Below are 27554 nucleotides of genomic sequence, written 5' to 3'. Positions count from 1 at the left end.
TTCTACATTCATCCCATTGGAAAGCAAATAAGCAATACATGCCCATTTCACTCACCCCTCCCTCCACCAGCCACTACAGTTAGCATATTTCATCCTTTTCATTCTACCTGATTCCATAAGGTATTCACTGAATCCACATATCTATTACTTTGATCCTAGAGCCATATAATATAGGGTCAACGGCAATCAAAGCCACCCCTATGGGTTTGAATAATTAGCTTGTTCACTAAACAATGGGGAAAATAGAGAGAGCCAAGTTGTGGCTGGTATTTGTGCAGGGGGAAGAGAGGATAAGGAACCTTCCTTTGCTCTGGAGTGGCTCAGGTAAGACTCAGCATAATTACAATCTGCTTCTTGGTGGGGCACAAGGACAGCAGCACACCCCAAAATGGGTGAGGAGGAACGGAGATGGGGTAGCCAGGGCCCCAACCCCCTCTGCATTGGCCCACATAGCAGGACCAGCAGCCTATGAAGGGGTGTACCAGCAGGGATGCTCCCCTAGCGTGCTGGGCAGGTCAGAGAGGAATTTTACCCAAGGCTTCTTTGCAATTTAATCCATGATAACTGGTCTGCAGGTGTCAAAATGCACGTGACTTGACATACTGTGGTGTAAACAATATACCGATGATTATTGCTCAGGTCTTTTAATGTAATCCTATTACCTATTAACTATAAAACACCCTGCAGTCATCAAGGTGCCAGCTATGGACGGTATCCCACTGCCTGTGCTATTGCTAAAGTAGTCTAGTCCAGTTAATGAGATTGTTTAGATACAATCAGGCTGTATTAAACTGACATCCTTCTGTTTAGTATACAGAGCTGGTAATCAGCTCTATCCTTATGCAAAATGAGCACTCCATACTCCATTTCAAAAACTTCATGGTATGCGCAGGCCTCTGGAATCACGTAGACAAAACATTACCCTGTGACATTCTCAGTAACTGTACATTTTTTTTTCCTTTTCAACTATCTAAACAATCACCAGTACTTACTAGTTCTATTTTGACAGAACTGGTTTAACACATTATCAAAGAAATATACAGCTTAATCTTTTTGATCATTATAAGAATGTCATCAGCATACCACAAACATTGCAATAAGTACTTGTGTCACCACAAAGAAACGTGAACCCTTAAATATTGAATCAACATGTTTGCTAAGCAGGAGTGTAAGGGCAAATCATCAGAAGCCCTTCCTCTGAAGATATAATAGATCCTCAAAGTAAAACACCAGAGCCCAGGGGCAGTTCTAACAGATGGCCAGGTCAGCAAATGCTAATTGGGCTGCTCACCAGCTAACATGAACAGAGAGCTGCAGTCCTTAGCAAGTCTGCAACCCTCCCAACAAAACTGGCCTTTATTCTGGATTCTGCTCCTCCCCTTTTCTTCTGATTATCCGGTCCATTTCCAACCCCCTTCCCTCCCTTCTGGACAACTCAATTACACCACATTGGCTTTTCCACATGCCCACCTCTAACAGGCCTCTCGCTCCTTTGATTTGAGGGTATGGGAAGAAAATTGCTCCCTCAGAAGAAATTCCCTCCCCTGGTGGGGAAAAAAAAAAAAAGACACTTCTTGATGGAAAATATGCCCCCCCACAAACACACATTTCATAGGTGGAAGAGGGGAAAAATCAGCATCCCCTACTTTTATTGATCTTGTTCCCCTCTCTGGAAAGAAAGTTTCCCAGACAAGCAGTCCCTGCTACCTTCTCCATCATTCATCCCTTCCTAGGGAGAAAAGGAAAGGCAACTTGTAATGGGGAATGAAAATATTGAAAGAAACAAATGTGGCTTGAGAGAAGAAAATTATAATTCTCATCTCCTGGCTTGGAGGGTGAGGGGAAGAGTCAGGGAAATTCAAAGAGAAAGTATGTGTGTGTGTACACACACGCACATTTGGTGGATGGGTATATATTTTACGGAATTAGGATAGAGTAATGGGAATGAGAATCCCTATATTGAAATAATTTCTTCCCTGCCTATAATATTATTGTGCTTGAGCAATTATTGCATTATAGTACATGGTTTATGGTTATTAGCTTAAAGATATTGCTGAAAATACACATGAAACATGATATACATGTGCACACAAATAATATATGGCCTGATCTTGCCATCTTTCTGTGTATGTAACTCCCAGAGATCTTTGTGTACAATTGGACTCCAGGCCATAAATCTGATTTCTGTTCGAGAAAAGAGAATAACTGGAAGAACAAGATGTATCTTTGCACTCTGAGGGCAGAATCTGTTACACTAAGTACTGCTGTTACAGCAGATATTCGTGGGTGGGGTTTTAATATCAGTGTTTGTGCCAAATATGACCAGGGCTTTATTCAAGCCCCAGTGTACACAATCATCAGTATTTATTGGTGTTCATTGTTAATAAGTAGTATTATCAGTATTGATATTTTATTTTTATGTATGACTTACACAGTGCCCAAATGTTCCTGGGCACAGTGGAAGTCAGAGCTCCAGCCCCACAGAATCTGCTATCTAACTTATAATGTTGCCATTTCCAAACATGCAAAATTAATGAGTCAGGCTGCCAAAAGATCATGAGATTGCCTAAAAAATCATGACATTTTAAAAAATAATAAACTGATTATTCTTTTTTTTTGCCTTCTAGTTTTTGAGCTTTTAGGTTACATGCAGGTCACATTTTCAGGCTTTTCTCCACAGCAATAGGAGCTACAAATAGAATTGGTCGACAAACATAATTTTCATTATCTGATTTGATGTTATAATGTTCCAAAATTTGTTTTCATTCCAAATCTGGAAAAAAAAAAGTCAAAATTTCCCACAGAATGAAAATTCCTAAAACTTCTGATTTCAATATTATTGAAACATTTTGTTTTGGTAATGCTGAAAATATATATAATACTGATTCTGCATTGACTACTTCATGGGTGGAGCCCAGAAGGCACACAGAGCCCAGATGAAGTCAGTGGGGCTCCATGTAGGCATAGAGGTCTGGCCAAATGATTCTCAATGCAGGATCTGGACCTAAGTTTCAATCTATCATCTTCCTCACTTCACCTGTCCACTGTGCAATACTTGATGGGGGTCACTTCACCAGTGTTCCACCTGGATTGGTTCATCCAGCCACTCTCAAGTTTCCATTTTAATTTTGGGTGCAAACCCAAAATCTTATTGTGAGACTCAGTCAGTAGTTTTGACTGAGTTTTATCTGGTTCTACTATACCATACCAATCAGCAAACATCACATAATTCTGAAGCAAAAGCTCAAATAGCCCAAATCTCAATTATTACTAAAAATTACGAACAATATTTTTGTGTACATTAAACTGAGCCTGAGTTCATGAGAAGAATTTGCAAGTGTGGACAAATCATATAATGAACATGGTGCAGTTCAAATCTGTACTGAAACGTGATGAACTCTGACTGGTTTCCAGTTTTATTATAAACATTTCTCACAACACTGCTCCTCACTTGTTTTGTTACTGGACACAGAGAAGTATACAGACTTAGCGCTATGGGCCCAATTCAGCAGGTTATTTAAGCTTCTGCATAAATTAATGGAAGTATTCATCTATAATCTATCTTAAATTATTCACCTTAGGTATCTTGCTGAACTGGGCTTATGTGAGAAATAATTTATATGCAGGTGAAACTGCTGAGTCAAAGTAACATATCTAAAATATGAATGAGCAAGACATATAGTACATATAAAATTTTCCCCAATTTCTTATAGCCTATCTCTGACTGTTGCAATCACAAATTATATACAGCCCAGAAATAATGTATTGTTGGCTAATGTATATTGCAACATATTGCTGCTAGAATTACATGATGTTGTGCCATGTTTCACACACCTCTCAGTGAAATGAAAAGTATGGCACAAATAGAACTGAATAAACAGTGGGGGGAAAGCTCTCTGTATAGTCATTCAAATTTGAAAGACAATGTCACTTTGAAAGCATTGGTGACCCTCTCTGGTTTGATTTCTATAGATATTTGACCCCTTGAGTTTTATTAAGTGTTAAGATTTACTAGTGCAAATACATGCAAAAGATAAGTGTTAAGATTTAATGGTCAAATATATACACTGGAAACAAATTTAGAATTGTACATTTAGTTGGTAAATTTGAAATTTGTAATATGTGTTGGGTTGATTTGTTTCATAAGTCATCCAATCAGAAAAGAGAAACAATACTACAGGGCTTAAATAACTAACCAACACAGAACAAATGGCTAATTACAAATATTAGCAACAAATTGTTTGCAAATAATCTGCTCTGTAGTTATTTTTGGAAGACGTTTGTGAATAATAGGAAAATCTGAGAACGTGAATGTTCACAAACAATTTGCAAAGAGGGAGAGAAATTAGCTGAAGAAATTATTCATTATTAAGCATTCACTTAGCTCTAACCACAGGCTAGCTTTCCATCTGTGATACTTGGTTCGCATTCTTCAGTGAAAAGCCAGAGTGATCTGGCTTTCAATATAATAAAGGCCTGCCACATATAAAATACTGTGATCTTCATTTTTAATTAAATAATTACCAGTCATATTTATACCAGAAGCTAAACATCTCAGTGTCATAAATAGATACAAATAGCACTGAAACCACATATAAAGTCAGTTAATTTGGCCCAAAATACTCTGAAATATGAAAAACTACTAGATTATGGGCTGGGTCCTCCACTGACATAACTCAGCATAGCACCATTGGAGTTAATGAAGCTTTGCAAGTCTACACCAGCTGATGATTTGGCCTTATATACCTTTCTTGACCTCTAGGTGCAAAATTAATAGAAAGAGCTAACCAGTGCATCACAACCAATGCAAAAGTTTTAGAGTATAAATGGGGGTATGTTTAATTTAAGTCTATTGGCAATGTTGAAATCCCCAGTATTGGCAGTGCTGGAAGCTCTGAATGATCCAATCTAGTTAACACTTTGGTCACATCTTCAATGGAAACCAAATACAACCTCATTATTATTTATTAGGTAAAGCAACTAGAAGTGCACACCTTTTCCTGGAGCAAGCACTGGAGTCCTTCCATTTCATGGAAGGATCTTGCAAAACCATCTGATGTTAATGCCCTCCTGTGTGAGTCACACAATAAAAAAAAATGAAGAAATACTTCTGAGTGACAGTCAAACAAGGAAAGAGAAAAGGAAGCAGACAACAGTGATCGATGCTTGAGGTAGAATGCAACTCCGTTGACTAAAACAAGACTGCAAGCCAATCCTCCACACCTTTCCCAAGCAAAGTTTCCATTAGCCACTCTGAATAATTGAACCTGGGTTTCAAATTTTAGACTCAATAATATAATAATGGTCTTGCTTTCCATAAAAAATGACCTTAAATAAACAGAGAAACTACATAAATTAAGTCCAAATTTTCAAGACCATCCAATAATCGGGGGTGCCTTCATTTCCAGTTGACCAACCTAAGACCCCTATACTGCATATCTGCAGGCCCCAACCATTTCCATTGAAGTTGTGGTTTTAGATGCAGGGATTTTCAGGTGGAACCCACTATTAAATGGGAGCCTCAAATGGAGATTTCAGATCTTTCATTTTATTTTCTTCTTGTACATGGAACTTTGTTTCCTATCCTTCACTCAGTTCAAGTCACTAATTCGTTTTCTTTTGAACTCCACAGCTTTCAAAAGGCTTTCCTTCTTTTACTACAGTAGCCCACTTCTGCAGTTCCCTCATCACAGCACGAAATGGCATTTTTTAAAGAAATCCTCAAGGTTGACACCTGACGCTATTTCTGTACATGAAGATTCACAATGAATTGAGGAAAAAGCTTCCTGCAAGTGCTCTTAGGCAAAGTTGTTCTAGCTCCACTAGATCTCCAACAAAAAGCTGGCCAACACACCCCAAAGAATCTCTTCTCATTTGCTGAAATAAATTATTGTCTTACAATTTCTTGCAAATTAAGGACTGCATAAGGAGAACATGCTTATCATATCTAGTTAATCAAGCTGTAACCTGATTATGAACATTTGAATAAAGACTGTTTGTTTTCAATAGAAAATGAAGATTATGCCTGCATAGTACTTTGATCCTGAGCTTTCAAACACTTGCACAGGTGAATAAGTTTATGCACAAGAGTAATTCTATTGCATTCAGTGGGTTTACTTGTGCATAAAGGTATGCATGTGTAAGTGTTTGCAGGAAGGGGCATTACAGTGTCAGTCAACTTGTATCCAGCAATTAAATACAGTCTACTCATAAATGCTCTTACTTAAAAGGTTGCACTAGCAATTAACATAAAATACATGTATTCTGAAGCCCATGACTCAAGAAGACCTTGCATGTCCATACATCAACTCATTACTTTTATGAAACTTAAACTTTCACTTTGTGAAAAGGATTCACATATCATTAACACACAGGGATCCTTCTCAGACTTAATCCGAATCTGTAATAAATAATTACTAAGATACTTTATTTATTTGAGATTACTCATTTAGCTGTGTCTTTAACGATGTGCTCACGTATTAGGTCTCTGGCAAAACAACAATATACTACAGTGTTTCCACACACTTAAATATGACGTGCTTATCAAAGATCACCTGCTTGAAGATTGAACAGTAATTAGTTATGACCCTGATCAACAAAGAGACAAATCTAAATGTTCCTAAAGTTTGGGAGTTTTCAATTTGGGGCCACTATAGTGAAAGTCCCAACTGCAAAGGTTGGTTCTGAATCTGAGGGTTTCCTAGCACAATTAGTTTAGAGCATCTGGTTGCGGTCCACCTGTAATTGTAATCCATAGAGTAGGCAAATTGTGGGGGGAAGAGTACCACCATGCCTTCCCTCCAAGCTGTGCCTACAAAATAAACTACATCCATTTGAGTCACCAAAATGAGATGTCTTTTACAGGGGGGCAGATATTCAAAACGCAATGGTACGTGCTCACTGAGCTACCTGAGGCTTGGCTTTTCCTTGGGGGACTTCAATATGCATATAGGTTCTGCTAGATGCCTTGGGCTTGGCTCCTTCTTGGCCAGGGAGAGCAATGAAGTGGGGCTTTTTTCCAAACTCACTTATGGCACCAAAACAAGATATCACTCATGGTAAATTGTGCAGATCTGTGACCCTCCCTCTCCTTTCTCAAATGAGAATGAAATAGCTAACAGTGCTGACTTTTAAAGGGTACGTCTACACAATAAGAAACCCACGGTTGGCCCAGGTCAGTTGAGTCGAGCTTGCAGGGCTCGAGCTTTGGGACTGAAAAATTGCTGTGTAGATGTTCAGGCTTGGGCTGGAGCCAGAGCTCTAGGACCCTGAGGGGGTGGAGAGTCCCAGAGCTCTGGTTCCAGCCCAACCTTAACCATCTACACAGTAATTTTTAGCCCCGTGAGCCCAAGTCAGCTGACCTGGGCCAGCCGCAGCTGTGCTGTGGGTCTTTTATCCCTTTTATAGATGTACCCTAAATTATCAGCGCTGGGTATCTGAGTGAACAACAGCCTCACTGAACCAAAGGGGACAGTTCACACCTCAGAGCTATTTTTCCAGGCTCTCTGCAGGTGCACCTTTGCACTAGGTACACTCGATTCACATTTTTAAGGATTTCTTTGTAATCATAATAGCTAGAAATTTTCATTAAAAAAGAAAGAAAAAGTAAGCTGAGATTCTGTGGAACAAGACAGCAGCTTGAGAGAGATGCCACCAGTACCCCATTCTGCTGCATACCAGCCAACCCAAGCCCTGAATGGATATCAAGAAGGTGGCAGAGTTACATCTGTGTGTCCAATCTTAACTTCTGCGTTTCCTGATATTTGACTCTGGAAACAGAGAAACCTGTTCTCCAACCACTACCAGTCAGTAAAGGCAGCAAAGGCCAACTGGATTAGTAAACTGTGTACTTGTATACTTGACAGGCAACAGTTGGTCAAAAGCTGATTAGCATTTAGTAGTACCGCAGAATAAGTATTTATTTCCATAAGGGGGCCTGTATATACTCCTAAGCATGTGCAATATATATTTAAAGCAGCGTAAGCGCTGCCTGTTCTAGTCAGTTTTCTATTCCTCTTGTCTTCACAAATTGGGGAGGAGAGGGGTCGCTAATTTTGTAAAGCAGTTTTTAGTCGTCTGAAGTCTTGAAGTTGCATAAAGAGTTTAAGACAATCTAAACACTTAGTTCTGATGAAGCTGCAAAAAACACAGTGTGATAGGAGACAGTGCCTAGGGACCAGGTCGGGGGAGGAGTACAGGGGGCAAATAACAAGGCAACAGTCAGACAAGGATGAAGTGGGATCAGGGTGACTTGGGTTCAGGACAGACTGAGGTAAGATTGCTCTACAAGAAAGGAAGGATGGTCCAGTGATTAGAGCACTAGTCTAGGACTTAGAGACCTAGGTTCGAGTATCTGTTCTACCAAAGACTTCTGAGCTTAAAATGACTTACCCAAGGCCATGCGAGATCTTCAAAGATATTTAGGCACCTAAATACTTTTGAAGATCTGGGTCTGTCTGTGCCTCAGTTCCCCATGTGTAAAATGGGGATAATAGTATTTTCCTACCTTATAGGAGTGGTATAAGGATTAAAATGTGGAGGACCATAAGTACCTAAAATGGCCAGCTACATTTGCTCATTTTAAACCTGGGTAATTTTTAAAGATTTTAAACCAATTTTACTGGTTGACATACATTGAAAAATATATGTTCTCAGGAGGGAGTGAACATATTAGATGTTAATACTAACAAGCAGAGTCTTGGAGTCGAAGTCTTCTCCGACTGATAGCTATGGGAGTTTTTCCATGGATTTCAACTGGAGGATTAGACCCTTAAATATTGGCACATAAAAACACAGGTTACCTGACTGAAAAATTGCATATCTGTTGTGACAGGTATTATCCCTCCAATAATCCTCTACACACACCCTTTTGAAAAGTTCACAACTAAAAGGAAGGTTGCTTGGTGTATAGAGTTTACATTTAGAGCTGATTGCAAAACCAAAATTTTTCCCCATGAGAAATTTTGAACCAAAAAAAATTTTTTTTTGAAGTTTTTTGGTCAAAAATGTCAGTTATCCTGTGGCATGACTCAAAATAAGAGTGTTTGAAATGTTGATTTGAACCAATACATAACAAAAATTGCTTCATTTTGACTTAAACTGTCATTTTTTCGTGTGTGTGTGTGTGTGTGTGTGTGTGTGTGTGGTGGGGAGAGTTACATTAAAACCAAAATGATATGAAATCCATTTGAAACAAAAATATTCAAAATTTCCCTGTAATGATAAAACTAAAATGTTCTGAATTGATGTTTTCCCTGTAAAAAGATTACACTTTTTACAAAAGTGTATTTTTTCATGGCCAAATGTTTCATGCAAAAAAGTTCAACTGGTTCCATTTATACTACAGTGGCACCTAGAGGCCCCCCAATAGGTCCGGGCACCATTTGTTCTAGACATTGTACAAACATACAGGAAGTGAGAGCCCCATCAAACTCACAATTAGATAGCTGTTGCAGTAGCAACTCTTTCATAAGATGTTAGTGTGACATTGGGCTTGTCTACACTGTCGGATCTAGGGGGCATGAGTAGCAGTGCATACCAAAGTGCTGCGCTGTAACTCCCTGTGTGGACACTCTGTGTGCAAACCAAAAGGTTCCTGGTTCGCATTAGTGAAATCCTCTTCAAACAGGATTACACCAATGAGAACTAGGAACCTTTTAGTTTGTGCCCCCAATGTCCATACAGCGTAGCACTTTGGTGCACACTACTATTAACACCCCATTGTCCAAACTGCAGGACAGTGTAGTCATAGCCTTTGTTTTAACCAAAGTAGCACTGCTGATAGATTTATACTAAAGGTAATATTGAGTGTGCCAAGTCACAGGACAGTAAATTGACTTTAATCTATGGGTAATATTTTACTTTCCAGTCTTGGGCTAACACCCAAGACTTTTCTTTCTCCTTAGCAAAAGCATGATGTAAGGCATATGGCAGTTCTTGAGATTTTGTATAAGCCAGCATTGCCAGAGGCTCTATGCAGGTGTGGTTAATAGTTATTTAATGATTCTTCAGAATTGCATGTATCTGTCTGAACATAAATATAGTCTGATCATAATCTTTTTTTCACTCTGTGCATCATCCTAGCAGCATTTCTAGTCCTATCCCATAGCGATGTTTTCAAATACCTAGTTGGATGCGGTATAGAACTCAATTGGATTGTATCATTCAGACCAGCTGGAAGCACTTTGTTGTCCTGTTGACTTGCAGCTGTGAAGAAGCCACTTGAGAGAAATAAAACTATTTACTTTCTCCTCACAGGTGCTGTGAGTGATACAAATGCACCAACTTTTGTAGGTTCAAATTCTGTGGGTTCGGTACATTGATGACTCACATGAGTCTCCTCCCTTCCACATGTTTACATAATGAAAAACAAATATTGTGAAGTTGCTAAGAGTAAACTTATCAGTAAGCAGAACATTAGCTACTTACTGGAGCTGTTCTACTACCTGTCCCTCCCCATCAGTCATATGGCTCCTTTTTATTCAAAATAATTATCAGTGTTATTCATTAATAAAAATAATTGTGAGTGACTGATAGTACAGGACAGGTTTTGGTGCACTTTTTGCAGAGGGCAATAGTTTTCATAATTAGTCACTTGCTTTGATATGGTATTGACTTCTACTGTAATAAAATTAGCAAGAGCTTATCTACCTGCCTCATTGACTCCAGAACACACCCTCCATGCAAATCTGACTAAAAACCAAGGCTAATGTTTGATTTTACATTGGCTTCAAAATGTCCCCACTAGAAGGTTAATTATTAAAGCATGCAGCTACATACAATAGTATATTGAGTCAATGGATCTAGTAGTTAGAGTAGTGGTCCAGTAGTCTGGAAACCTGGGTTCTGTTCCTAACTCTGTCACTGACTTGCTATGTAAACTTAGGCAAAATGCTTAACTGCTGTGAGCCTTCATTTCTCCATTTGCAAAATAGAGCTAGTGCCACCACCTTTGTAAAGTGCCTTGAGATTCACAGAAGAAAGAGACCACAAAAATGTGAAGTTAATTGGTTTATTTGTATATATCAGAGATTCAAACTCAGCCAATCAATGCCTTGAAAACTCATCAAAAAACTTGAGGCCAGATTCTCAGATGATATAAATCCATGTAACTTCATTGACTCCATCAGAACTATTCTGATTTACACCAGCTGTGGATCTGGGCCTCCAAGCTTATAACGTATTTTTGTTTTTCACCTCAATACAGTGCAAAGTCACTTGATTTCGGGAGCCAATGTAAAGATTTCACCAGCATGGGTTTGGGGTGACCCCACTACTCATAAGTGATGATGAAGCCACAAGGGATTTATACAGTTGTCAAGGACTAAACAAGTATCAGCATGGAGCAGATTTTCAAAGTAGCTGTTGATACTTCAGAGCTGGCCAGAGGGAGGGAGGATTAGATCCTGGAGCTTTTCCTTTCTCTCTCTCTCTCTCTCCCTTCTCTCTTTCTTTGTGTGGAACAAATGACTTCTAGAGATCAAGGTTAAAATCTCTGAAAAAATGAAAACCAGAGAGTGATGGACATGGGGCAATAACAAACCTGGAGGGAAGAAGAAGAGAGAAAAAGTGAAGGGGTGGATGGAATGGAGGGGACAGAGTAAAAGGGGAAGGAGTGGGAATGGTTGCACTACAGATTTTAAACTTCATCTTGAGTAACATTTGTTCCAAAAAGCAACAGAGGGTCCTGTGGCACCTTTAAGACTAACAGAAGTATTGGAACATAAGCTTTCGTGGATGAATGCCCACTTCATCATTGCATCTGATGAAGTGGGCATTCACCCATGAAAGCTTATGCTCCAATACTTCTGTTAGTCTTAGAGGTGCCACAGGACCCTCTGTTGCTTTTTACAGATTCAGACTAACACGGCTACCCCTCTGATATTTGTTTCAAACATCCCCAAAAAATTAGAAGAAATGTTGCTTGCCATTTGCATGCTTTTTGAGTAGGGGTTCCTGCACACAGAGGTCCTGGCTACCCCCATCCCATCAAGGTTTCTTAGAACAACCAACACCACACTCAGAATATTTTGTTTGGGTTGTGGGGGGATTGAATCCTTCCTATTTAAACCTACCTGAAGACAAGGAAGGAGGAAGGCTCCAGCATACCCCACACACCCAACCCTGCTTTTCTGCAGACAGTCCCTGGCAGAACCATCCCAAGCTGGGCATGGGGCCCCAGAACGGGGATGAGGTCAGAGCACAACTACCACCCAGTTCTTCCCCCAACCCTCTGTGTTGCATATGTCTAGATCCCTAAGTTGCCTTAATTTGGCCAGGTTCTCTAAGTCTATTTAAACGTGATCCCATCTGAGTGCCAATATCGCTTTGCCAAAGAAGCACTTTTTTCAGGTTATTTTTAGTGTCTCCTTAGTTCTTCACATAACTTCTCTCTCGCACTTTCAAAACTGTTCAGGCTCCAAGGTCTCCACCAGTTTGCTGGAAGTGTTCAAAGTGAGAACTGCCATGGCTGTTTAATCCTGTGTGAAGAACAGGAACCTTTGATATAACTCTATTGTGCAGACTAATGACATGCAATCTTTGTGCAGTACTGCCACCCCCCACCACAACTTCAGAAGCCCCACACATACATCCTCCAGCACAGCTCTACTACAGCAATTAAATGGTGCAGAGTTTTGAGGGTCCCATCAAAATAAGTTTCTTCCTGCGTGTTTAGAATTGCAACCTAAATATTTCATTAAACTTACCTTATTTTTTAAAAAGTCCTTGTTTTGCTTTATTTCAGAAGAATCAATCAAAACATCTTAACTGACGTCAGTATTTACTTCCATATTTGCATAGCCACAAACTTACGCAATTTTGGAATTCTACTGTGAAATAGCAGTTCAAGACCACGCCTGAGTAATTACTGTATGATGCATTTGTTATTTCACAGTCCCCAAAACAGTACTGTAACTAAATTTAGTGGAAATGTATGTCATATTATGCATGGTTTCGCAACTGCTTATAAATCCATTATTTTATTTTCAAATTGGCTTAGAAAGTATTTCACTGCAAGGACTAGCACCAGAAAAGTTCAGTTGCTTTTAGCTATATATCTAAAACCCTTCACCTCACTGCCCTTTTCTATTTGTCTGCTCTTCTTTTACGTTGGCCTGTCTACTCTGCCAATTCATAGATTTTAAGGACAGAAGGGACCATCTAGTCTGTTCTCCTTCACAGCACAGGCCATAGAATTTCAGCAGGTAGTTCCTGTGTCTCAAGCCCATAACTTCTGAACGAGTTAGAGCATTCAGAAAGACATCCAATCCAGCTTCATCCCCCCATTTGTCACTTTTCCACAAAAAAACCCTCTTTGCCTTCCATTTTGCATGGAAATCCCTCCTCAAACTAATCCATAAAACCACTACCTCTCTCCCCATTTGGATTTTACCTCTGTTATGGTAGCTATAAGAAATCATCTAATTAGTTATATGGTAGGGCATATGTGGACAATTATTAACACAACACTTTTTTGCAAAAACGTTTTGACTGTATCCCTGTCCTGAATCTTCATATCACTTTTCTTAAGCACTGAGCCTGCAAGATGCTCCATATAGGCTAGCCTCTATTTCTGCCTGGAGCCCAATTCAAGTCCACGAGGCTCAGCATAGGTAGAGTTGCGGGTTTGGGACACTAGGCTGTAAATTCTTTGGGCACAGAAGGCAGCATCTTATGTTTGGACCGCCCTTTGTCCAGTGGGCACCACCGCTGACTGAGGCCTCTGTTGTGTGGCCCAAGTAGCTAAAGCACTAGACTGGGATTTAGGAAACCTGTATTCTAGTCCCAGCTCTGCCAGTGTCCTGCTGGGTGTATTTAGGTAAGACACTGCACCTCTGTTTCTCTAAAATATGAATAATACTGCCCTCATTTGTAAAGTCTTTTGAGCTCTACTACTGAAAAGTGCTATATAAAAGCTAGGTATTATTATTGGACCATAAGGGTTTATTAATAAGGAAGTCTTTTTTCACAGCAAGAAGATATTTTTGCCACTCTATCACAAACCAATATATTGGAAAAGATATTTTGCTCTGACTTTTTTTTTTTTTAATATATAAAGGGCATGGAAAGTTTCAACGCAAGAGAAACTCTTAAGAAACATATTAATGTGTGAAAACAGGGTTGAAATGAAAGTCCTGGCTTTACATTCAGTTTTTGGTACCTGCCAAAGCCAAACTCAAAACACTTCCTAAATAGAATGGGTATTTTAATTGTTTTATTATAGAAAGCATCTGAATCCCTAGACTTCATGGTGTGGGGATTCATATAGACACATTCTACTCCACTGGTCAAATTCCTCTTCATTTCTTGATTCATTTGTACCAGTCTGGTTTTCTATAGTTTAGACTCTAGCTGGGTTTCCTTCAACTATTACAAAAATTATACTGCAATTTGCTAACTTTCAAGCTTCTCTGGCTCATTTGTATACACTAGTTGTGTCTTGTATTGTGGGCAGCTCATCCAAAGACAGCTCTTTGAACTGGTCCATTGTTACCACTTACCAATGTCTTGTGTTATCCGATTTCATCATTCCTGGCAAGTCACAACTGAAGCTCTAGTGGGGGCGGGGAGGATCAAGTGCTCTATTCGTCTGAAGTGCCGAACATCTCATGTCTAGAAATAAGCCTCTCTACTCCCAACCAGAGAGGTCATCACTGACACCTATGATACCATCAACAGGTCCTCTCTGTTCTGGTTAGCAACAACTGTTAGGCTGGATGAAATTACTTTGTCTAGTGAACTGCCTGGGCACAACAGGAAAGAACTGCAGCATAACTGATAGCAGCTCAACAAAACTAGAGCAGAATGGGGAGGAGAGGTATTTGTGCTCTTACCATTGTTTTAAAGAGTGGCAAACTTCTTTTGTAAATTGCATTCTGATGTAGTAACTAGTGTGAAGACAGCATGACTGGATAAAAAATAAAGTAGAAAATAGAACCATTAGCTCCCTCTAATAGTAATTTAAAAAAAATCCTATTTATGACTTAATCAGCCCACAGGGGAAATATAGGCTCTGATTCTTCCAAACTTACTTGCAATAAATAATACCTTACTCCTTACTGATGTCAGAGTAATTACTTTGGAGTAAAAGTAGTAGTATTCCACAAGAATGAAGATAGGAGAATCAGGACCATGATTTGCAGATAGTATTTCACTTCTCCTCCCTTCTTTTTCTGTAGGTGCTGCTTTTGTGGATTTGATCCTGCTAAAATAAATAAAGATCTGATACTCTTAAAAGCTAGAGTAATTTTCATTTTAGAACAAAGTAATATTTTCCTCTTCATTTATATTTGCTTTACAAGAGGGACTTTTGTTTTGTTTTTTAAACTTGCTCTAATATAGCACATCAAAGTGCTTTTGATGTGAGTTTATTTAATGAAATCCTCTTTTTTCCCTGATGATTGTGTTAATCGTCATAAATCTAAAGGCAATATCGTACCTTTTTAAACTATAGCAGGAAGAGACTTGTGGCACTGACCTATGCAGGTTACATATGCTCTCTATGGTAAGTTATGATACTTAGTAATATATTTCCCTATTCGTAGAACATTGCTTCAATAGCAGCACAAGAGAGGGGGCTTAGTTATGCTCTCATTTACACCAGAAACTCTGGATTTAAGCCCTATCCTGCAAACACTTACATGTGCATAACTTTACTCAGGTAAGTAGCCCTATAGACTTCAATGGCACTCCCCCATTCCAGTCAAGTTACACACGTGCTTAACTGTTCACAGCATGGGGGCTTGGACAAATAAAGCAGAATCAGATGCAGATCACACTATAAAGGTACCTTGATAACTGTGGGAAATTTATATTAACCTCTGAGCTGAAACTCTTAAACGCAGAGAAAACTCCAGTTTTGCCACTCATTCCTAGTCTTCAAACATAGCTGTGAAAAAGCCTGTTTTGTCTGACATGTTTACCTACAGCATTTGAATGACTTTTAAGTTCTTTGAATAAGGATAAGAGACAATGTGTACATTTTCCACACAAATGGTGGAAAGGTAATAAAATAAACATCAAAAGGTAGTTTACCAAATCATGGCTTCTCCATTGCCATTTACAACAAAGGCAGGAAGAGGAAGAAACCTACCCTCACCACTGGCATCATGTTAGAAAAATACAAGTTTTGGAAGCAATAGGAGCTTTTTTCCCCATACCCTTAGCACAAACATTGGCACTTCACTTTTTTGTTAAGTCAACTATTTGTTAAAAAAATTTCATCTCATGTTATTTGAAGGGAAAAAACTGGGGGGAAAAAAACCCCAAAAGGTGGCCTCCCTCTTATTTTTTGGCCTTTTAAAATTAAAGACGGGCCAAGTGGTAACTTGAGGAGGAAGACACCCACCCCCTTATTAAAGTTAGGTGAATACAACAAGAAAGGACAGATGAGAGAATGAAGAGTCCGTTCATTGTTGACTATTCAAAACACGTGCAGAATTAAAAATTGGCAAGTTTTCTGAGGCTTTCTGCAGGTGCATGGGTGAAAGCAATCCCATCAAAAGAGAAAGTGACACTATTTGTGTCTCTTTCAATGCACTTCTAAATCTGCATTCTTCCACATTTCTCTCCACCACTGCACAGCTGCAAAAAATATAAAGGGCAATGCAAACTTCAAGGATAAATCGACAGTGGTATTAGCTGAGCATCTAAAATAGAATTATGATGTAACTTTATAAACCTTACGCACTATCAGCACTCATTCCAAAAAGTTTCAGTATGTTTCTTTTATTATTATTAAGCAATTTGTGCACCCACCTAACAAGCGATTCAGGTCTTACTTGGAACACAGAATTCAGGTAGATTATCTATAAAGATGGGACATAATCTTTGTACTGGTTTCTGGAAAGGTTATATCCTAGAAAGTCTTCCACGTGCTGACAAATGCAGTATAGTGCAGAATTTTAATAGGTTAGAGCCTACTCCCATTTTAAGTCAACTGATTTGAATGACTTATAGCAATATAGACAGTAATTTTCAGAGAAATCACAGGTTCCACTGGCTATCAATCCATATCCTTACTCCCTTTAGCCAACAGTCCTACTGAATACAAGCACATTGAAGTGAATAGGACTAGTCACCTCAATGAAGAGCAGACCATGGCAATCGTGAAATACATATTAAAAATATTCCATGTTAGATTTTTCTGGAAAGAAACAGGTAAAACAAATAAATTCTAAGTCCTAATTCATTATATACATTTTGGTCCTGTATTTGAATTTTACTGTTTAGGGGCATGCAAAAAAACCAAACTCAAGTAAAGCAGCTTTTTAATGTTCAGAATGGTTTTGTTTACACAGTAACAATCTAATAGAGAGTTATACAGAGGGATATACAAAGACAGGTTCTGAAAGAAGTCAGCTACACTGATTTGTTTAGTGTCTCTGTTCATTACATATACATAAAATCAAGGTCAGAGTTTTGTTGAAGTGTTTCCATCAGAGCATGTAGAAGTGCCTACCCATTCACTTTTCATTCTGCCTGGGAGGAGAGGGGTGAGGATTAAATGACTATCAAGCTACATAAGTCATGAGGAATTCAGAACAAAGTTTATACAGCTTCCCAGTGAAGCATTGTATTATTTTATAATAGGGTGTTTAGCTGTCATATTACAACTTGTTACTAAACAAAGTATTATGTAAAAATAATAAATGTGTAGCTGGTGTTGCTCTGCCACCTATAAGTCATCCTGAACTTTACACCTGGAAGGAGGAACCTGCTATGCAAACCTACACACACTGTCCCTGCTGGCTTCCTTCATTCAAAACACCCAGGGCTGAGAGGGAGAGAAGGGGTGGAACCTGGCAGAGGAAAAAACAAAAACAAAACAAACATGTTGCATGAAATAAACTTTCCAACAAGATCTGAGATGACAGGGAGATAATTATGACTCTGATCTTGCTTATTAGTGGATGCCCACCTTTGCTACCTTGCTTCCCCGCCCACCAGCCTTTCAGATCCTGGTTTTAACTCCGCCTCTCCTCGGCTGCCTAAGTATTATAATAGGCTGGTCTGAAAGTGGTGCAGAGAGACAGAGCCAAAAGGGGAGAGAGAGAGATAATGACTTGACAATAATACTAATAACAATAATAACTTGGCTGTTGCCACTGCTACAGCAAGAAGTCAGCTCAGAACTCAAGACTGAAGAAACCAGGTCCCTTGACACAGGAGCACCAGCAACTACAGACAGAGAGAGGAGCAACTGCAACATCACTAGAGATAACGTGTTCCATTTTTATTGCTCTGATGAACTGTGGACAGTAACATGAGGAACCTCTCCCGAAGAAGGGACAGGATCAAACTTTGAAAGGATCTGACTTTGCAGAACTACCCATCCCAGATCGACTGACTTGGGGTTAGCTGGTTTTCTTTCAACAACCTGTTTTCCCACCTGGAGCAACCAAAGTTAAAGCAGTGAGAAAGGACACGGTGCATCTCCCTAAGAGAAAGAAATCTCAGAGGGGTGGAAGAAAGAGAGAGACCTCCCTGCCCCTAAGTAACCTACTCTCCAGGAGGCTAAGAGGGGGGTACCCTATTCTCCAGGGACCTGTCCAAGTGGGAAGAGCTCTCCCCACTTCCAACCAAATCCCTCCGGGCCCTGTTCTTTGCTACTTGCTAGGGCTGAAGGGGGAGGCAACCCCTAGCCTGCGCTGCTCGCCAAGAAGGAAATCAGGGGGGAGAAAAAAGAGCCCCCCCCCCCACACACACACTGTTCCCGACGGGGAAGGAGACCCCCCCAAAATCAGCCAGCCACCTCCCCAGCCCAGCTCCTAGGGCTGCCCTAGAGCCGCCCCCAGCCTGGCGGCGGGGGGAGAAGAGGCCGGGGCAGGGTGAGGCACCAGCCGCGCCATGAAGCTGGAGGTCTTCGCCCCGCGCTACGAGGACAAGCTGGGCGGCAGCGACCAGGAGGGCAGCGGGGCCCCGTCCCCCGCGCCGGGCGATAGCGAGCTGGGCTCGGACGGGGACTGCGCCGCCCACAGCCCGGGCAGCGAGGGGGCGGCGGGCGCGGGGCCGGCGGGCGCGGAGGGCGGGAAGGGGAAGCCGTACACGCGGCGGCCCAAGCCGCCCTACTCCTACATCGCGCTCATCGCCATGGCCATCCGGGACTCGGCCGGCGGCCGCCTCACGCTGGCCGAGATCAACGACTACCTGATGGGCCGCTTCCCCTTCTTCCGCGGCGCCTACACGGGCTGGCGCAACTCGGTGCGGCACAACCTGTCGCTCAACGACTGCTTCGTCAAGGTGCTGCGCGACCCGGCCCGGCCCTGGGGCAAGGACAACTACTGGATGCTCAACCCCAGCAGCGAGTACACCTTCGCCGACGGGGTCTTCCGCCGCCGCCGCAAGCGCCTCAGCCGCGCCCCGCCTCCGCCTTCCCCGCGCCCGGCACCAGCCGCCCCCTGCTGCTGCTGCTCCTCCGCCCCGTGCAGCTGCGCCGGGGGCCCCGCCGAGGAAGGGCGAGCGGGCGCCGCCGCGGCCAGGCCGGGCTCCAAGTTCTCCAGCTCCTTCGCCATCGAGAGCATCCTGAGCCGGCCCTTCCAGCGCGCCCCCGCCCCGGGCCGGGCGCTCTGGGGCGCGCCGCCCGCCCCCTACCCGCTGGGCTCCTACCCGCACCCGCCGGCCTCCCTCTACGCCGGCGGCGGCCTCCTGCCGCTCTACGCCTACGGGCCCGCGCCGCTGGAGCGCAGGAGGGAGGCGCTGACGGCCGGCGGCGCCCCCCACCCGCCGGAGCCTCCCCAGCTCTTCCCCTCCCCTTCCGAGGCGCTGCTCGGCTCCCCGCTCTATTGCCCCCTCCGACTGCCCGGCTCGTTGCACCCAGCCACGGGGCTCCCGGCCTCTTACCCGCCCTACCCCCTCGAGAGCCTCCTGCCTTAATACAGACCCCCCTCCTCCCCCACGCCGGGGCAAAGCGGGGGAGGTGGGGAACACGTGGAGCGGGGAGGAGGACGAGGCTCTGGCTTCTGCACTTTCTATCCGGAGACAAGTGACTGTGCCGGGGGGGGGGGAGCGGGGTTTTAACCGAACCAAAGTGGGGCGCTTTGTATTTGGACTTCGCAAGGGGCCAAAGTGCTTCTTAGTCATTGTTGAAACTACTTGGCTTAAGGCGGGTGCCTGATCTGCTCTCGGGCTGGTTTCTCTCTGCGCAAAGCCGTGTGTCATTTTCCAGGGAACCAGTGCCATCAGGCTGAGTCCCGACTACGGGTTTGGGGTGCGTTGTGCACCCAAGGGTGAGGGCTGGTCGACTGAAAAGGTGCCAGAGGTTGCTGGGTCATTTCTCTGCTCCGAACCAATGCATCACTGTGCCAAATAAACCCCCCTATACAGCACCGAGCATTTCGTGGGGAGGGGGTGGATTTATTTATACGTTTTAAACTAAAAAAAGTGTTTTAACACGACAGGTCGCAGCTTTTTAAAAAATATATATCGTTATGTTGGGTTCAATGAAATGTCGACCGTGGTCTCTTTCTGTGCTCCGTCTGTTTTCTTAGTTGTGTTTTTGGAGATAAGATCACTGGCAAGACAGGAAGGGTTGTTTTTTTTTTCCTCTGTATATTTGTGCGTGACTATTTTATGGGGGGGAAAACCCTCAGGCTTCATGGTTATTTTCCAATAAAAGTTGCAAAAGAACTCCACAAGGAATAGCGTGATGTCTCTGTGTAAGACAGGTGGGCGGGGAGGGGATTGATACCGACTTCATGGAAAGCCTGTAAAATAATGCGAAAAAGTTGTGTGGACGGAAAGAAAGTGAGCAGGTTACAGAGGTAGGTAAGCCCTCACCTTGAAGGAGAGCACTTGGCTCAACTGCATTTTTGGGAGAGACTTTGGTTGTTGTTGTCAGCCCCCTCCCTAGTGCCCATTAGCGTTTAGATGTGTGATGAACAGAAATTCATTAGCATTCCTGTTAACTGAGACGGGTCTGTCGGATTTCTCTTCCTTTTGAAAGAAGCATGCTCCCCAGCCCAGAGAAAACATCTAGCTACAAAGTTGAAATAACTGTTTAATTCCTCGTGTCAAACAGTGTTCGAGTACTGATGTTCATTCTTTCAGAAGGACTGGCCGTTGAAAGATAATCTTTTGGAAATGAGTGCCAGCTAAACATTTGCTTCGTAAAAAAAAAAAAAAATCTGCGCGGTACCTTTTTCCAGAGGACAGAGATGAAACTTAAGCCTATTGTCTCATGTCCTTACACAAACGAAGTTGTTTCAGGAAGGTTGTTAGTTCAACTTGATTCTAACTGCTTCTGGTAGAAGCAAAGTTTCCCCCCTTACATTTTTCTCCTGATGTGTTTTCGGTTACTGATAAAACCACACGCACGCGCGCACACACACACTCTCCCTTTAAATACAAGGCTTGTCGGGAAAGCCCCAAGAAAAGAAAAGCAAGAGGTGCAATCTTTGGGGGGGTTATTAATTATGATTTTAACAACGTTGCGAAACTCAGTTTAAAAGTTCTACTTTGAATGCATTAACAACTGGAAACTTGTATTCTCCCCCCCACCCCATCCGTTTAAACCCTCTCATATTTACGGAAGGTGAATAAAATGAAATCTGGAGTGTATTTTATTTATATTTTGACTCTCTGAATTTTCTTATCTCCCTCACTCCATTTACCATTCGATAAATTTTTCTTCAGAGCAATTTGCAGAATAGTTAAAAATGCCCGCAGAAAAGGAAGCCTTCTACTTAGTCGCCTTAAACAATTTCAAACCGAAAACGCTTACTTATTTCAATAAAGTCCAGATTTGGATCAATAAAACACAGATTTTATGTGTTTTAGCTCAAACCATAACATCCATAAGAGCACCGCGACAGATCAGTGTCTAATGTATAGTAATCAACCATTAAAGGAATTGGTTTCCATAAAATTCTTTGCATTTAAATACCATTTTATCCTCAAGGCCCTATGCAAATATTAATTTGCCTTTCCATAATCTACCTTTTGCTATAGCTTGTGTTTTTAGTTTCTCTTTAAAAATAATAATAGTAAAATCGATAATTTAGTTGTTTCTAGACCAGGGCTAACATCTTGTTTTGCCTACCCTTAGGGGTGATTTCAGAGTGTACTAGTTGTACTTTGTGATGGCAATATAGTATTTTTGTTTAAAATTTAACCAAAGTATTTTTAAAATCAAACCAGGTGGAACACTTTTTAAAATCCTGTTTTGTAAAAAGATCACAATTTTTAAAGAAAGAATGAAATATAAAAAGGATACCATTACAAAAGTGTTTTCAAATATTTCAATCTTTTAGATGAATACCAACTTTTCAAATTTACCTCTTTGTGCATTTCAGGATTGTAGATAATGGTTATTATATTTGATAACTGTAGCCTCACCAGTCCTGGCAGGTTTAGTTTACTTTTCCCCATCAAATGCTCACCTGTTCAGATTTTTTTCCCAGGAATATTAGGGTTCTGCCAGGTGCCCCAGGTAATTTTAGCTACAAATCCAGGTGGCAATTTGCAAGCGCCAAATTAGAATGCATGAACAGCATGGGAGACTCAAAAGAGATTCCCACAAGATATTTTAAACCTAGTAAAATATGAGATTACATTCTGATCTTTACTAATTTAAGAAGTCTCTGGGTCTGATCCTGCTCCCTAATAATAGTGGAAGTTTTGCTTAGTAAGGACTGCAGGATTGGGCCCTTTTCAAAGCAATGTCTCTCCCCATATTTACATTCTTTCATCTGGCTGCTTCAGAAATGGAAAAAGCCACCTAGGAATTTTAGTTAGTTTCAGTTAAGTGGAACTATTTTTCCCCACAATAAACACTTCTTAAAGGTTGTGTGTGTGGCTTAAGTAACTGATTAGGTTGATTGCTTATTAGTTACTAGAGGAAAGTGGTTTTATAAGAGGATTTAGTGGTCCCAAGCAAAATAAACTGGACCTGAGATGTAGTGAGTCAAATCCTTCTCCATTTATTCATTGAAGTAATCACATTAAACTCAATGAGACTAACAAAACTACTACTAATGTGACTAGAGTTTGACAAGGACACTCCAATACCCAGAACAGGAGCAGTCTTGTGTCCTCAAGGAGGAGCCTGTAGATCATTAAGGACCCCTTTCTATTTCGATCCTATGCTAGAATCTCATCCAGGTAGTGTAGCTACTCCTCAGTCCAGAGGCAGCCTTTCCTGGCTGCAGAGCACTACTGACATACCTTGGCAGCCACAGCATTGAGACCAAAGCTGAGAAGGGAAATCTATGGTCTACAACTGTAAATCAAGCCTGTCGGCTGTGAAAGATGACTACTGAAACACAGCACCTGTCCAAACACTTTCCAGAAGCAGGTAATCAGAGAACTGACACTTTACATTTTTGTGTGGAACAAGCAAATTAACGTTTTCTGAGCCCTTCCCAAAACGGCAAGGTTTTTTATGTCTGCGCTCTGTCATTCTGAGCTCCTAATAAATCAGGATGACAGAACTGAGACAAATGCATTTTCCTTTTGATATTTGAAACACCAACCAACACTGAGCCAATACTCCCCCCCCCCCCCACTTCTGTTTTTAGCCCTATAGGTAAGAGTTCACATTGTCCAAGGTATCTGAGTGGTTCTGCGTTGAGTGTGGGTGGAGTTCAGGGCTCTTAGAGACCAATTGTCCTCCATGCTCAAAGGAAACTCCCAATGACTTCAGCAGCAATGAGAATTTTGTCTGAGCAGGGAGCACACACACACACACAGACACACACACCTTCCCCTTGGCACACAATGACCTGCAGGAATCTTAAGTGCCTTCTCAGGCCTTTAGGATTAAACTACAGCTTTCTAGTTCCATTGATCAATACAGTAGCACATCCTGCATCACAGATTATTCTTTTTTGTGAGTTATGACTCCATGGGTTATGGGGAAATCTATTTCAGGTATTCGTTCATGTCTCAACCACAAGAAGGAAACACATGCCTCAGAAGTTGTCCATGGATGTCAGCAGCATATTGGTTTCTAGGACCTGAACAATCCTGAGAAACCTGAGCCCTAGCAGGGTACAGTACAACTAAACTAAATACTCCTATTTTAAGTGGAGGCAAATCATTTTGTTCATAACCTTTGTAGACAGATCTCATCAGGATAGTTTCTTGACAGTGTTATTTTAATTTAGTTATTTGATCCCATTTTACACAAGACATTTGTTGATGGCATAATAAATTAAGTTGGTGGAAATTTTTCTTCATTGCACCGTATGCTGAGCTAAATAATCTTTGTACATTTAGGACCCGAGTCCACACCCCTTACTCACTTAAGTATCCCTGTTGAAAGTCCCACTGAAGTCAGTCACCCTATTCAAGAGCGAGACTGAGCTCAGTGCAGAGACTCTAACAAGATCCAATTCAGCACATAAGTGTCAATTAACCCCTTAAGCTAAAATCCAGTCTTCCAGCTAACAGCAATAGCTGGATTTCACATAAATATACTGGAGAGGCGTAGAAGAGGATGTAATCCTCCACCAGGCAGCTGAGCCATTCCAAGAATGCTACTTCAGCTCACCTTATATGGTGTCCTGACAGAGATTCCCTCTCTTTCTCCCTCTGCCCTATCATTCCTGCTACTTCTTCCCCATGTCCTGGCCTGAAAAGGGGGTGGTTCGGACCAAAGCTCTACACCACACCAGAAATCTTCATTCCTTATGCAAACCTCAATCACCCCATCTCTGCCCTCAGAAAAAAGGAGCTTCACCAGTTCTTCCTCCAAGGAACCTCAAGTGCAGCTGGACTCAGTCCTTAATGGGAAGCTTAAGTGGCCACACAGCTTTGTGTAGGGCCTCTGCACCAGGAGAAGTTTCACCCCAGTAAGAAGAGAGACAAATCATGCACAATTGAACTCAATGGGAGTAACACTAAAAAATATGTGTATATATATATATATATATAAGGGTCAAGTTTGTTCATTGAAGACAAGGATGTATAGCATTGGTGAGTTTGCTGTTAAAGCCACCTAAAGCCCTATCCTGCTCACAAAGCAACCATAAAAATCATAGTAAAAAGATAAACCTTCATGCCAATTCCATGAGGTATTCACAGCTTTTAGTTTAACAGGGTTAATTATAGCCCTGCTGCAACTTCATTGATTTCAACAGTTATACCCTCTTATACCAGGGCTGAATTTAGAGCCATCTCTCTCACGTTCTGAAGAAAAAGGGCCATTTTGGATAATATTCTCCAGTGTCTCAAACCATGTATTCCAGGGGCACCTACCCATGATTACTTTATTAGTATGACAACCTGAGCTGAGGACTTGGGGCATGTCAGATTAGTCTGTCATTGAGCTCATGGGCTGCTGCTGTGACCCCTCCCAAAAGAACTGCAAGTGGTGCTTCATTGTGCAGGTTGCAGGTCTGCTTACTCCACAACAAAGGCATAGTTTACATGGCATCCTGTTCCATTTTTCATTAGGTATTATTATAGATTTTATGATGCTCCACCTTGGTGTATCTGGCTGTGGTGGGCCTTTGTTCTTCTTCTAAGCTAAAGTATGCCTAAAAATGAGGTTCATGAGAATGCACAGAGTCATGACTTTTGCACTGCAGCACCAAGATATTGGTTTCTTGTTGTGACATATACTGACCTCTCCATGGCTCAAGAAGACAAAGCATGCCTGCCCCCTACCAATATCTTTTTTGGCACTAATGAGGAGCAGTGGGCTCTGGCCTACGGTAATCTATACACTCTGCACTTTGAACCAGATTTGTAAAGATATTTAGACAGCTAAAGACACAGATAGGTGCTTTAGACAATCCCAGTAGGGGCCTAACTCTCATAAGTGTTCCATGAGAGAGGTTCTTAGGAGCTTTGGCAGATCCCAGTAGGTACCAATCTTAATCTTTATGCATCTAAAAACTTCATTTTAGGAACAAAGGGTCAGATTTTCACCTCCCTCAATATATAATATTACAACCATTAGTGTCAATGGGATGCACATGCATCTAAAAAAGCACGATCCCTCATTCCACCCCGTGATCTTATAGCAATTAGGTGCCTTTGAAAAGTTTTACCTTCATCTTTATTTTCTTGCTGTAGTAGAGCCTTTTCATATATTGTTTTAAACTTCTCTTGTGCATTTTCTGTCATATCAATTTCTTACTCACACTTTATATTAAGTGTACATTTGAGTAGTTCATGAAGGGGTAATAAATGTTTTAAATAAATGTTAATTGATTATTTTAGAGTTTAATAAGTTGCTTTCAACTCCTACTAATGTATTTAACTAGCTGTAATACCTACCAAGGTGTGTTATATCTTTCAGTCATTTATTAATACTTTATAAATTAAGTGTACCCTTAACATAAAGGTGTGACCAATTTCTTTCTTAATTTTTGTTTTAGCATTAGCTATCATACCAAATCCAAGTCACATTGTCAATACAATGCTGGAGCTCAAGTCCTATTAATCAATCCTAAACTACATCACTAGATGGAAAAGTCTTAGATGCTTTAATCAGACAAAATCCTGTTGTGTAAAATGGTTTATAGTTATCTGTTTAAAGAGCCTAAACTTTCAGCAAAACATTGATTAATAAATTATCATTTCCTTTGTATTTGTATCAATGTATATTATGATCTGTGAGAAGTCAGTTATTATAAAAGAGTTAGAGATTTTTACCATGTGTTGTTGAAAAGGTAGTTTCACCTTGATTTTCAAAAAGGTCTCAGATGTAACCTATGGCTTCTTGGAATAGGCCTTTGACAGGGAAGTATTTACTTTAATTCCTTCTACAGTATTTGCAGCTGAAAGTTGTGGTATCTCATTATGAAAGTAATTGTCTCTAGATTTTCAATAAAAGTCAGAAATTAGAGATAGGAAAGGTCTACAGAATCATCTAATCCATCCTCCTTCCAGTGCAGGATAATAAATGACTGTCGAAACTATGCAAGACAGTATCTAGCCTAGTTTTAAATATTCCAAACTATAGTTACCACACCACAGCCTAACAGAGTTCGTTTTCAAGAAATATTGCTTGAGATTCACCCTAAAAAAAGATTCCGTCTTAATTTTAACAGTTACTATCTTTCTAGGTATTTATATAGCCATCATCACCTTACTAACATGCACCCATTACAATATAGTTATACCCCATTGTACCATGCTAAAAAATTATTCTTCTCTCTCCTTGGCATATATACCCAACAAATATTTGTAGTTTATCATCAGATTCTCTGTTAGTCACCTAGCAAAACTGCACCTATATATAGTAGCTCTTCCTCTTAAGTCAGTCCAAGAAGCCTTCTAGTCATTAGTGTTCTTCTCTGAACTCTGTCCAGTTTATCTATAACTGTCTGGTAATAAGGCACAATAGATGCTTGGCATTTTATGAATAACCCACATCATCATACCAGGCTGCCTGCCTCTCTTCCCCACCACAGAAGGACAAATAGGTTAAATGAGAACAGAGATGGAGAGGTTATGATCTGACAACAGATCACACAGACTCATACCCCAAAGTTCTCAGCAACATACATCCCCAGAGTCCCTTCAGAACAACACATTAATACAAGTCTTGATCAAGTAGAAGAAATAGCTCCAGCTCCTACCTGTATTTTTCAGAGGCCCTTCTT

The 27554-nt window shown here is 41.1% G+C and overlaps 1 protein-coding gene and 1 long non-coding RNA gene across 2 annotated transcripts; one reads left to right on the top strand and one right to left on the bottom strand.

Moving 5' to 3' along the window:
- Window positions 1-11800: 11800 nt before the first annotated feature.
- LOC135981140 (uncharacterized) lies at window positions 11801-15268 on the bottom strand. Its single transcript, XR_010598102.1, has 3 exons — window positions 15033-15268; window positions 14835-14908; window positions 11801-12479 (listed from the first exon to the last, which is right to left on the bottom strand). It is a non-coding gene; the product is annotated as an uncharacterized LOC135981140 (long non-coding RNA).
- A 2526-nt stretch (window positions 15269-17794) lies between these two features.
- FOXQ1 (forkhead box Q1) lies at window positions 17795-21446 on the top strand. Its single transcript, XM_065584881.1, has one exon. It carries the CDS (start codon window positions 18850-18852, stop codon window positions 19873-19875), a length of 1026 nt encoding a protein of 341 aa, XP_065440953.1. The 5' UTR covers window positions 17795-18849; the 3' UTR covers window positions 19876-21446.
- Window positions 21447-27554: the final 6108 nt, after the last annotated feature.

Source organism: Chrysemys picta, chromosome 2 (genome assembly GCF_011386835.1).
Source record: "Chrysemys picta bellii isolate R12L10 chromosome 2, ASM1138683v2, whole genome shotgun sequence".
NCBI lineage: Eukaryota > Metazoa > Chordata > Testudines > Emydidae > Chrysemys > Chrysemys picta.
The sequence above is the reverse complement of the archived record's forward strand: the minus strand, read 5'-3'. Positions and strand labels throughout refer to the sequence as shown.